This window comes from Malaclemys terrapin, chromosome 7, assembly GCF_027887155.1.
Source record: "Malaclemys terrapin pileata isolate rMalTer1 chromosome 7, rMalTer1.hap1, whole genome shotgun sequence".
In the NCBI taxonomy this organism is placed as follows: domain Eukaryota; kingdom Metazoa; phylum Chordata; order Testudines; family Emydidae; genus Malaclemys; species Malaclemys terrapin.
In genome coordinates, this window is record NC_071511.1 from 88,443,994 (window position 1) to 88,456,884 (window position 12,891).

The 12,891-nt window shown below is 42.4% G+C and overlaps 1 protein-coding gene across 2 annotated transcripts; it reads right to left on the reverse strand.

The window, feature by feature from the left end:
- Window positions 1-1,178: 1,178 nt before the first annotated feature.
- DNAJC9 (DnaJ heat shock protein family (Hsp40) member C9) lies at window positions 1,179-11,918 on the reverse strand. 2 transcript variants are annotated; one of them, XM_054035077.1, is made up of 5 exons: window positions 11,375-11,918; window positions 10,959-11,099; window positions 5,195-5,449; window positions 4,054-4,140; window positions 1,179-1,858 (listed from the first exon to the last, which is right to left on the reverse strand). In XM_054035077.1, the coding sequence occupies exons 1-5, from the start codon at window positions 11,552-11,554 to the stop codon at window positions 1,739-1,741; spliced, it is 783 nt and encodes a 260-aa protein (XP_053891052.1). In that variant the 5' UTR covers window positions 11,555-11,918; the 3' UTR covers window positions 1,179-1,738. The 2 variants fall into 2 exon arrangements, with proteins under 2 accessions (XP_053891052.1, XP_053891051.1); XM_054035076.1 differs by lacking the exons at window positions 1,179-1,858; window positions 4,054-4,140; window positions 5,195-5,449; window positions 11,375-11,918 and adding exons at window positions 8,114-10,189; window positions 10,460-10,516 and having other exon boundaries at window positions 10,959-11,042.
- Between the last annotated feature and the right edge of the window lie 973 nt (window positions 11,919-12,891).

Sequence of the window (12,891 nt, forward strand, 5' to 3'; positions counted from 1 at the left end):
GACTGACCAAGTATCTCTTTATAACTGAATCCACACAGTCTACTCATCTTGGTCACTACAAAGGTTCCTTCCTTTAAGGAAATGAAAATTATCTAAATTAAAACTGTCAAAGTAGTTCAAATCAGGCCATATGGCAACACTTGTATTAGGGACCAAAATATTTTTCTCCGCAACTCCTCTGTTTGTGATACCCTATTAACACACACAAGACAAATGCAGCTTCGATGGTATTATGGCCCCTAACTAAAGGTACACGTAGTTCATAGCCTGAGACCAGCTCTGGAGACTTTTTACCAAAATTCAATCTCATTACAGATACAATTCCTGTGCATGATAGAAAGGGGTCAACAGATGTCAAAAGTTTGCACTACTGAATGCTTTTGTTTGGTAAGATTTGTTTTGCACCTAATCACAGTTACTTAATGATTTAATATAGTTCGTCTGTCAGCTTCAGGGTAATAACTGTTAAAAGCAATGAGGTAACACTAAGCATGAAATATAATTCTCAAAAAACTCAATCATTTCAATACAGTTCTAGTCAACCTTAAATTCAGGGAGTGATCTTAGAAACTGATGAGTGCCTGTAACTTCCATTAGCTTCAAGTTGCAAATGTTCAGCACCTGGCTACTAAAAAGGCCTACAAAAATAGGTTTCACAAAATAAAATAAGGCTGTGTCTAAATACAGTTTCTTTCAGCTAATGCATTTTTTAAAATTAACTGTCCCTCCAATTTATACCAAGGCATATTACATGAATTTCTGCTGCCTTTATATTATTATTACTAGACTTACTACAGGACTATTACTTCATAAGAAAAAAATCTAAATGAAGTTGCTTAAATTACTTGTATTTTTACAATAGACCAATTCTATGAGAACTTTCATACAACTTACAGAAAGAGGGCTTCATTATGGAAATAATGAACTTGTAACAGTTAGGCCTCTTGCAGGACAAATGTCAACATAACCGCATGCCATTGTGGGACTATATGTCCATCATTTTGCTTGAATGGTTGGTTTTCTGTCAGATGCTGTAATATCATGCAGTATTACTTAATGTTAGGCAATTCAACATCAGGTGTTTGAACAGATTGTCAATTTCATTATTACTGTTCTATTTTAGACATCTATAAAAACACTTGCAAAAACATGGGGTTGAAAAAACAAGAGTACTGCGGTTTTGCAAAAACATTTTTATTTAAGCTAGCTTTCAAAAATATCTTTAATAAAACCACAAATATTGAAAAACTCTTGCCCTGCTGAACAGAAGTGCAAAGACCATAAGAAGAGCAACAGGATATTACAGAGGAAACTGGTAAGCATGAACAGAACTAGAAAATAAGATATTCAGGTAACATGCCACATAGACCAACATTTTTAAGACTATCAATCCTGTTAAATTACATTGTTTTGCCACCAACAGTCTCACTAGTTGGGTTCTGATGTGCTTACACAATTCAAATTTTGACATATAGATCCCAAATAGTACACTTACAACCCTTATCTGGAGCACAATGGTAATCCAATAACCTATTTAATCCTAACTAAAATTTAGGAGAAGATTTAAAATAGTGTCACCAAAAAGTTTGTTTTCATCTCACTTGCTATCATATCTTCCCAGGCACAATGAATTGATGCGCATGTGCTCTACACTGGAAGTCAGGAAGGTTGCAGAGATTCACTGGAACTTAGGTGTTCATTTGTGGATTGACATAAAGGCTAGAAAGTCAATAGATAACTATTTCTTTGCCTTCTTGGGTGCTGTTTTCTTTCCTCCTTTTTTGGAATTGTTTCCATACTTTGCTTCCATTTGAGCCAGAAAGTCATCTATTTCTTTTTTTCTATCTTTATTTCTGCTCTATAAAATGAATGAGAAATCTGTTTACCAAAAAGTCATTGTGAGATCCAACTTCATTAGAATAATCTGTATAGTTAAATAAGATGTTGAGATGTACTAAGCGAATATGGAAGATGTAATATAATTATGTAAAAATCTATGGTCCACCTTAATCTAGTATCTAAAAATAAATGTCAAGATAAAGGCTAGAAAAGGGCAACAAAAATATTAACTGACTGACAATGGGGGGGGGTTCCTGGAAGGAGGTAACAGACCAGAATTATATTCTGGGAAGGAGAAATGATCTAGGTATCTAATTTGTTTATACAAATACAGCATAAGAAACTCATAGGAAGCTCCCTTGCCATTAACTAAAGTAGTTACAATTCAAAAATATAACCTAAACAGCAGTACATTTCCTCCGCCACCCCTACAAACATATCAGCAAGCATAATTCAAACTAACATCTTCACATCCCCTTCCAAAGCAAACCATCCCTCCCGTAGCCACCTCAGTGTTTTCTAAATGCCTACTCAGATGGGCCTTGCTGGATATGGGAAAGATCAGCAGATTCAGGCTATTTCAGATCAAGGCGGGGAGAACAGATGCAGTGAATTCCAAAGTCAAGGGTTCTTCATGCAACACCCTTTGTCAGAAGCTCCCTCATATATACAGAGGGAGCTCAAAGTCAAACTCAGGCACCTCCACCAGCCTCAACTGTGACAGTATGTCATGGGTAGTAACGCAATTCCTCAAACAGAAAAATCTCAGGTCACCTATAGCTTGCTTTTCAAAGGGGCTGAGCATGCAGTTCTCCTTGATTTCAATGGACTAGTGGCTGCTCAGCACTTCTGAGAAGCAGCCACAGAACTTTATAGGTAAAAACCAATACCTTAAACTTCCACCTAGAAAACATTAAGCAGCCACTAAAGCTCTTGGAGTATTGATATAATGTGTTCACAGGAAGACCCTTCACCTAACTATCAAGTTACTATATTCTTCATAGCTTCAGATTTTAAATAAATGTGAAGTGTAACCTCATGTAGAATGCACTGCAGTTGTCCTACCTACAGGTGACAGAAGCACAGATCAGAGCAGCATGGTCCACCTCAGAAAAAAAAAAAGATGTAGCCTCCTGGCCAGACATGGATAGTAAAAAGCCAACTTGGTTGCAGATGCTCTTTTGTCCTTTAAAAACAGCTGAGAATCTAACTACATCCCTCAAGATGTGACCTCTGAGGATGTCTGGCCTTCATTTGTAATCAGAGGAAATTATAACATCTCTGCTAACTACAAGTTGCGTCTTCCAATCGCTAATATTCTCAGGATTCAAACTCAGCTTTCTTGCCCTTATTCATGGCCCAAATTTGCCTACTTCACAACACGATCTGGGATGGACAAGCTACCTATATAAAGCTGGATGTTATCAGTATGAGAACACTTCAACATCTCAGTAATGAGTGGTCTCACATGCACATTGAATAAGGAGTGACAGACTAGATCCTTATGGTACCCAACAGGATAGAGACCTCAGGGCAGACTACCACCACACAACCTGTGGAATCTTTCAGAGAGTAAAGTACAAAGCTAATGAAGAATATTCGTGTCTACACCCATCAGGGATTGCAAACACATCAATGGTTCCTTTATTGTGGTGTCTATTCAGTACAGGTCTGCCGCATCTTAGGCGCATTTAACATGCGCGATTTCAGCTTTACGTGGTTGGCAAAAACAAAACAAAAAACAAAAAAGAGAAAAATAACAATTTAAATACTGTTTCTGTAGTGTGGGCGATTCCGCCCGCCATTACACTCAATGTAATTTTGACTATGTGATTTTCGCTTTAGGCGCTGACTGCGGAACGTAACCCCAGTGTAAGATGAGACAGACCTATATAACAATTCCTAGGTTCCCAATCTAAACTTTCATGGTTTATTTGGGACCAGAATAAGTATAACTACTGTGAACCAGGTTATCCAAGTGAATTTATTAAATAAAATTTTGTATCATATTCAGTGTTAATCAGAGCCTTCTGAAGACTAAATGAAAGGCATAATATTCAACAATAGGACTCATTCTAATCTCCAGTAGATTTTTTCCAATATGCAATGATCTGCAACCATATTAGCCTACTGGCACTTGGGCACCAAAAGGTAACAACTATCTGAAGTCAAAGACATAAAAATGCCTTCTCTACAGAGATCCTCAAAGCTTACTTGAATTAGTGCTTTCAAGTCATCTTCCCCATCACCAAGACCGAGTTCTTCTCTGGTCTTCTCTGCCTCTTTAGCTTCTTCTTGAGCCTGAAATAGTAACTAGCTGCTTAGACGAAAACAAACAGCATGTTATTTGACCAAAGTTTTATTACAACAGTTATTGAATACTTCCTTTTGTGTCTAAATACAAAACAGAGGAGCAAAGTAGCAAAAAAACTCTAGTGGAAAAAGTTATTTGTTCAAAGTTGTTTGGCCTTAAAGTGTTGTCTGCATTAAACAAATGTCCAATACTGGTTCCGCTATTAGGAAATCCTGCTATGTTTTTGCTTCTTCACATCTGAATTTTAACTTTTATCATTCGACTATCAATAAAATTGCTGCATGCACTGTCTGGTATAAAGAATAAATATACAGTAGGATTCCAGAAGTCAGTTTTTTGGCCTAACACTGTCCCTCTAGATTTGAGTCAAGAGACACTGATCTGCTCCAATATTTTGAACTTTGATAAGCTGTTAGCAAAGTAGGTATGGTATTCAAACAAATGAAATGCAAGTAGAAAGTAATATATAAGTGCCTATTATTGTACTGAAACCCTTAGCAGCAAACTGACTGCAATTAAAAGACATGACATTTGAAAAACTAAGGCTATGTTTATATGTAAGGCTGCACCGCTGTAAGGTCTCCTGTGTAGCCACTCTATGCCGGTGGGAGAAAGCTCTCCTTCCGGCATAATTAAACCACCCCTAAGGAGTGGCAATAGTTATATCGGCAGGAGAACATCTCCTGCCAACAAAGTGCTGTCCACACTGGCACTTTTGTCAATGAAACTTATGTCAGTCAGAGGGGTTCGGTTTTTTTCCACACCCCTGACTGACAGAAGTTTTGCCAACAAAAGTGCTAGTGTAGACAAAGCCTTAGTTACTGTTGAAAAGACAAAATAGAAAGTTTCTAGACTTAGATTCAAACTTTAAGTCCAGCAACTCATGATGGTGTCTCAGTTCTTTCTTTATAAAACTCATCCTATGTTTTTCCAATGGGGAGAGAATTTGTACGTAAAGGAAGATTTGAAAAGACTACTTCCTGCCAAGTGTAAATATTCAATAATTTCCCCCTTTAACCCCTTGCATGTGCAGTAACATACCCTCCTTTTCCTTGCATTCATTTTTTGCTTAGACTCTTTTACAAAGACTTTGTAGGATGGAACTTCTCCAGAGTCAATGGCTTGTTGTATGATCTTCCTTATTCTTGGCTCATCTGTATAATCAACACACAGCACAGATTCCATAATTTTGTCTATGTCTCCCTTGAAATCTTCATATGCTGCTTTAACATCAGCCAGCTCTTCTTCTGAACCTTTGTACTTCTTTTCAAAGTCTTCAATATCTTTTATGGTGATCTGAAATTTTAAAAATTAAGTTAAAACATCATAAATTACAAGATTTATTTACCACAAAAGGCAAATTCTCAACGTCAGATTAGAAAAGAAATTTAGATACACATTCAAGTTTTCCAACCCAAAATTTGATGTTAAAATTATTCTAAAAAGGGAAATGAAGGTTATTCACCAGTAATGGGAGTTCTTCAGGAAGGACTCTACCCATTCAAACTCATAGGACAATTTGAAAAGCAGTACTGTCATCTGAAGGAAGTGGGACATGGAGGCTCTAATAAACTGAGCATCCTATTGGAATGCTAGGTGTAATGCATAATGTCCACGTAGAAGCTCTGCAAATTTCTACAATGGGAATATGCTTAAGGCATGTCAAGGAGGCCCTCGTTACTCTTGTGGAATGGGATCTACACTGAAGTGCTGCAGCTCTGCTGCTGTAGCAATTTAAGTATAGACATACCCTAAGGTACTGAGGCTTGGTCTACACTACAGAGTTAGGTCCATGTAAGGCAGCTGACATCGACCTAATTATGTCTGCGTCTACACTAGAATGATGCTTCCGCTGAAGTAACTGGCCTGCTACACCGACATAATAACAGCACCTCCACGAGGTTAGGGCGATGCAGTGTCCTTGTAGACCGGGGTGGGCAAACTTTTTAGCCCGAGAGTCATATCGGGGAATAGAAATTGTATGTCAGGCCATGAATGCTCACAAAATTGAGGTTGTGATGCAGGCTCTGGGGTGGGGCTAGGGATGAGGAGTTCGGGGTATAGGAGGGTGCTCTGGGCTGGGACTGAGGGTTCAGAGGGGATCAGGGCTGGGGCAGGGGTGCATGTTCCAGCTGGGGGTGCGGGCTCTGGGGTGGGGCTGAAAGGTTTGGGATGCAGGAGGCTGCTCTGTGCTGGGATTGAGGGGTTTGGAGAGTGGGAGGGGGATCAGGGCTGGGGCAGGGGGAGAGGCTATGGGGTGCAGGCTCCGAGTGGTGCTTATCTCAAGCAGCTCCTAGAAGCACTGGCATGTCCCTTCTCTGGCTCGTAGGCATGGAGCAGCTCCCGACCCTCGGAGCAGGGCCATGCCGCGGCTTCCGGGAGCCGCGTGGTACGGCCCCCAACCCAGCGCCCCGGCTGGAGCGCCGGAGCAGGGCTGAGCTGCGTAGTGCGGCCCCTGACCTGGCGCCCCAGTGGGAGCTCACAGTCCGACTTAAAATAGCTCGCGAGCCGGGTCCGGCCTGCAGGCTGTAGTTTGCCCACCCCTGGTGTAGATACTGTGTTACTTACATTGGTTCTTGGCTGTCATTCTTGTCAGTTTCATGGCTGCCTGGACTCAGAGCAGCAGTGCTGGGGCTCACATCTGGAGCCCTGAAACTGACAAAAATGACAATTTCACTGCTGGTAGGCTCCATGCTGTGAAATTGAGCCCAACCTGGGCTCACAGCTTCCCTCCCACCCCAAGTTATCAGCCAGCCACCAGGCTCAAAACTGGAGTTTCCACCCCAGAAGACAGCCTGAGCTGTGAGTCCAGCCTGGTTATTCTTACCAAGTAATACATACTTTATTTTAGTGTGATCTCCTGCACTTTGCAGGTCACAGAACCTCATCCACCCACTTCTGTAATAGACCCATAATTTCTGGCTGAGTTACTGAAGTCCTCAAATCATTAAAGATTTAAAATTACAGAGAATTCACCATTTACACTAGTTTAAACCTGCAAGTGACCCATGTCCCATGCTGCAGAGGAAGGTGAAAACCCCCAGGGTCTCTGCCAATCTGACCCGGCATAAAATTCCTTCCTGACCCCAAATATGGGTTTCAGTTAGACCCTAAGCATGTGGGCAAGACCCACCAGGCAGATACCTGGGAAAGAACTATCTGTAGTAACTCAGAGCCCTATCCATCTAGTGTCCCATCTCTGGCCATTGGGAATTTTTGCAACTGGCAGTCGCCAATGGGCCACTTGCCATTGTAGGCACTCCAATCACACCATCCCCTCCATAAACTTATCAAGCTGAGTCTTGAAGCCAGTTAGATTGTTTGCCCCCACTGCTCCCCTTAAAAGCAGCTACACATTCAAGTTGGAGAAGAGATACCACGATTGAACTTTATCATTTATCATTTAGTAACTACATTATTTTAAGAGCATCAGCCTCCAGGCTAACTGACTTTTGCATCACCAGCATCTCATGATAAAAGCCCATTGAAATAACTAGTATCATCAAAGACGCCTGAGAGAAGACCATGTATTGGTCCTCTCCTTTGACACCACTGCAGTTTGAGATTGCCCCAAATCTGATCAAAGTACACTATAAACTCATTGCTGTAAGCCACTGTTGACTGAACCTTGATGAAGGCAATCTAGTGAGCCTATGTAGAGCCAATGGAAGTTTTTCTGCCCACTATCTTCTTCTAGGTCCCTAACCATCACTTTTGCTCTTGGTTTACACCTGAAGCATCTTGTTGCTATAGATGAACATCTACCCAACTGATCAGTGACATGTTTTAATTCAGCTAGAGCAGGGTGGATTTGATTTAAATCATGAGTCAGGAAGACTCGATTTAAGCATGAAATTCTGCATAAAAGTGCATTCTTGTTGGTTGTTATAACCTTAATACACATTCTTCACAACTCAGAGATCGATGTAGGTTTCATTTTTAGAAGGTACACACACTATACATTTTTAAAGTGATTTATTTTGAAAACTTTTCAGATTAGTGTTACAACTATATCAGAAAACGAATGATTGTTTGGTTATTTCATTTACCAAAGGTAATTGAAGCAGATATTTATGAAGTCATTGGGAGGTGAACTATCATTAATATTTGGAGGATTTTCTTGACATGCTGTATTAGGAGGAGAATATCATCAGACAGACATTTAAATTGTTTTAACTAAAACAACAACATTCTGTATTCTGGATTTTTTTCTTCAATGGCAAACAAAATATTTTAACAAAACAAACATGAATTTTTGAATTTAGTTAAACATTCAAGTTTTTTAAAATCAGGTTTGTTTTTGTTAAAACTGTTTTTAACTAAATAGTCAAAGATTATTTTTTTTAAATAAATAAATTAAAATTGACTATGAGGTTGACATGAGAAACTTAAAATACTGGCTTCTGTAGCTAACTCAGTCGTCTTCAGCTTCCTTTTCCTGTTTGTTCATAATCTGGAAAAGAAAAACAAGCTTTCCTGCTTTTTCAGGTCCCAAATGATTACTCAATTTGGAATGACTTAATCCAAAGGAAGAAAATATTCTTTCTACACCGGCAGAAGACGCTACTGCTGTTAAAAGTGAGATTATCACTTCAACAGTCTCTGAATCTAAGTGCTTAAGTGACTTCCACCAGTTCACTGGTGTGACTTTCTTTAAAACATCATCAGCAAACATATATTTCTTGAATGGTTCACCCTTAGCTCTGAAGTTTATTATAGTTGGCATTATGGAGGGATGATTGCTGGATGTCCATGTCATAGCCAACTCCTCTTCTTCAGCAGTTAAGGTTTGACCCTGGTACTGAGTATTGAGAATATTTGTAAGAAAATGAGCTGGAGATAATGCTTGTCCCATTCGTTTTTTTAATGCTTGTAATTTAACTCTGTCATTGCATATCTCTCTTTTTAAGCTCTCACTCAGTTCCTTCCAAATTTCAACAGCGTCAGCAATAAAACAGCTATTTCCTTGCATTTTGTTCAAGGCTACAGAAATAGGCTTCAGGGTACTCAGCATATGTTCAACATTTCTCTTAAGCCCAATGTTGAGAACTTTGGCTGTGACAGTGCCGTCTATTTTTTCACTATTTTGTTCACAAACTGTCATCAGATTAGGCCAGTTCTTGATATAGTGCTCAAAACAGTCCACTACTGAGTTCCATCGCACGTCTTGTGGGAGAGTTAGCTTGGTCCCTCCCACTTTTTTCAGAGCAGCTGATGCAAAATGGTTGTTGCGGAAGTATTTTGCAATTTCAACAACATTAGCCTTTATTTCTGGAACACCGAAGTCTTTGGCTAGGAGGTGCATCAAATGAGCACTGCAACCGTATGTTATTAGCTTGGGACTCTCTTCACGCTCTTCTAAATTTCTTCTCATCTTGGATACATTTGCAACATTGTCTGTGACCAAGCTGCGTACTAGACATTTGAATTTGTTTTCACAGTTTGTTATAGCTTTTCCTACTACTTCTTGTAAGTATTCTGCTGTGTGTGCATTTCCTGATGTATCAATTGTTTCTGTAAGGAAGACATTCCCTTCTTCTGTTGTCACACAAGCACATACAACAGGATCATTGTGGACATTGCTCCACCCATCAAGACTCAAGTTAACAATTTCACCCTCTAGACCTTTTGCACACTGCTCAATTTCTCTTTCATACACTTTATCCAGCAATTTGCCTGCAACATCTGCTCTGTTGGGTGGACTGTATCCTGGTCTTAATGACTGAACCATGTTAATGAAGTGTGGGTTCTCAATCGTATGGAAAGGAGAGTTTGTTGCATAAACAAACCGGGCAATTTTTTCATCAATTACCTCTTTTTGTAATCTGCTGGTTCTTATCACAAACTTATCTACAGTTGTTTCTGGGTGATGGAGATTTTTTTTTCTTTTTGCTACAGGTGATATACTGTGGCTATGTGACATACATGATGTGACTGAAACACTATCATTGACAGATAACTCTGAAACTATAGAAAATGATGGTGATCTTGAAGGTGGATAGTCTTCAGAATCCTGTATGTTGAGGATGGATTCTCCTAAACAAAGGAAGTCAATACAGTTATTTAATTATTATTACCATACTGCTCATTTAATATTACTCGTTGCATTCACTGACACTCAGTACTACTTTAAAGGTGAAATTATAAAAGGAAGATCTGCCTATTTCAGCTATTTCTTTATCACAACTGCATCTAAAATGATAGTACCATAGAGTAACAACTCTCAAACGTAAGAATTCAAGAATAGTCCAGAAGGAAGACAGGCAGTCCGTAAGAAAGAAGTATGAATTTAAAAAGTTTACCAACCTGAAGATCCTGCATGGTCAGACATGTTCCTTTCATCATCTTCAATGTAACCTCCTCCTGAGAAGGAACACTTCTCATGATGTTGTTTCATTCGTGCAACCAAGCCTTGCATTTCTTTGTTGCACTGTTTGCATTTTGCACGCATGCCTGTCTTACCCACAGGTAGAGGAACTTCATTAAAATATTCCCAAACTGGGTCTCTTTTACGGCCTGCTGCCATTATAGGTTTTCCCTTCTAGTGAGAGAATGGTAGAGCAACAGAATTAGCAACTGCCTAGGACAGTACAACACTAGGGCAGATATGGTAGATAGCTGGAAAGAAAACAAGTTCCCCTTAACCAGGGCCACAGCACTTTTAGAGCATGCACCAGATGTAGAGATCATTATCTAGCAATTCCAGACACATCCTCCCTTCCAGGAGCACTAGATCTGGGACTCACTCAGTAGCAGAGCTAGGGATTCCCCTAGGTCATTAGCCCTTCACTGCAACAGCCCCTACCTTCTTGAAGAGCAGTCTCCAGTATTCCTCCCAGTCGCGGTCCTGGCTCAGAACGTCTGACTCCTCATCTACAATCCCCTGCTCGTCATACAGCGCCCGCTGGTCCTGGTCACTCAGTACCGCATACACCTTGCCTAGGAACTGAGGAAACAACCGTCACCCTCTGCGGCGAGTCTCCGTGCAGCGGCCCGCCCCCTCCCACTGGACAGCCACGGGACGCAGCCTTCGCTACGGGGGAGTCAAGACGCTGCTCACAAGCAGCTGTGGCGCTGAGCCCGAGCTCCGCCTGGGCCGGGGCGTTTACACAAAGCGGCTATCAGCATAACAGGGGCCAATAGCGGTGCCCACTCCTGGGGAGGCGGCAGGGGTGTTCGGCCCGGGGGGCGTCTCTCTTCCCTTCACCACCGCGAGCTCACCTGGAAGTGCCGGGTCGCCTCCTCCTTGCGGTCTGGGGCTGCGCGGTCCGGATGGACCCGCAGCGAGACCCTGTGGTAGCCGCGGCGGATCTCATCCCCCGAGGCCTCCCGTCTGACGCCCAGCACTTGATAGAGGTCGGCGGCGCCGAACGCCGCCTCGCACTGCTCCAGCAGCCCCATCCCGCCGCTGGCGCCTCGGTAGCGCCGCGCGACTAGCGGAGTCGTTTCGCGGGCCGAGTTTGGCGCGCGCGCTACGTCTGCGACCCGCGCGGCTTTACGACCGGGTCTGGAACTGCCGCAAAGATGCGCAGTTGAGGCAGGGAGAGCAACTAAATTCCGCAGCCCTTAGATGTCGTGAATACAGCCCCGCCCCCAGGAAGTTTCGCGTTAGACGGCGGGCTGGCCGTCCCTGGGACTTCCCCAGTAGGAAGCGGGACTGGCCGCGGCCCACGGGTCCCTGCCCTGTGCGTCGTCCCAACTCTCAGCGAGATGTCGGCGCCCAGAGCGGTGTGAAGCGCAGGGCCGGTCTGAGCTCACATTGGGGCCGCGCTCAGCCGCCTGACGCACTTTGTCTGTCTCGCGGCTGTTACTGAGCATGCGTGATACCAGCTGGGGAAGCCGGGCCTCAGTCCTAATGACCGTCTTTGCTGCTGCTCGGGCCGGGGGCTAAACGGAGGGGAGCGACGCGCAAAATCTGTCGAGGGGGAAAATGATTGAGCACTGGGAGTTAAACAGCTGGAGGAGGCAGGGGAAGGCGAGGGGCCTACGGGCAGGACGGTAACCACAGGGTGGGCGTTATCTCGTATGAAATCCTTCTCCAAAGCAAAATTTCACTGTTACTTTAGATTTCAAAGTAGCAGCCGTCTTAGTCTGGATCTGCAAAAAGAACAGTACTTGTGGCACCTTAAAAGATTTCAGATGCATCCGAAGAAGTGAGCTGTAGCCCATGAAAGCTTATGCTGAAATAAATTTGTTAGTCTCTAAGGTGCCACAAATCATAGAATCATAGATTATAGGACTGGAAGGGACCTCGAGAGGTCATCGAGTCCAGTCCCCTGCCCGCATGGCAGGACCAAATACTGTCTAGACCATCCCTGATAGACATTTATCTAACCTACTCTTAAATATCTCCAGAGACGGAGATTCCACGACCTCCCTAGGCAATTTGTTCCAGTGTCTTAACCAGTTAAGGAGACTAATTCAAACCCCCTTACAAATGAGTCTTGATGCAGACTGCTGCTCTCCAACGGTGTTCATTCTGGGGACTACTCCGTAGAAAAAGAATCGCCTCAAGAAGCATCTCCTCTGCCAGCCCCACAATATCCCATTGCTTGGTGTTCGAAAGGGGCTCTGTAGTCAGAAGCACTGATGTACTAACCTAGGACGTATTCTCCATGTATTCCTGTTCTTTTTACTGTTACTTTACATGCTATAGGCTCACACCAGCACCAGATTCATACTTCTGCTCTAACCTCGCCCAAATAATCCATATACCATAACATTCAGTATCATTTTGA

Coding starts and splice junctions, on each gene's coding strand:
- DNAJC9 (XM_054035076.1), bottom strand. CDS start 10,484: ATGTCTGACCATGCAGGATCTTCAG. Junction 10,190..10,459: donor TGACCATGCAGGATCTTCAG/GTTGGTAAACTT, acceptor TCCTTTGTTTAG/GAGAATCCATCCTCAACATA.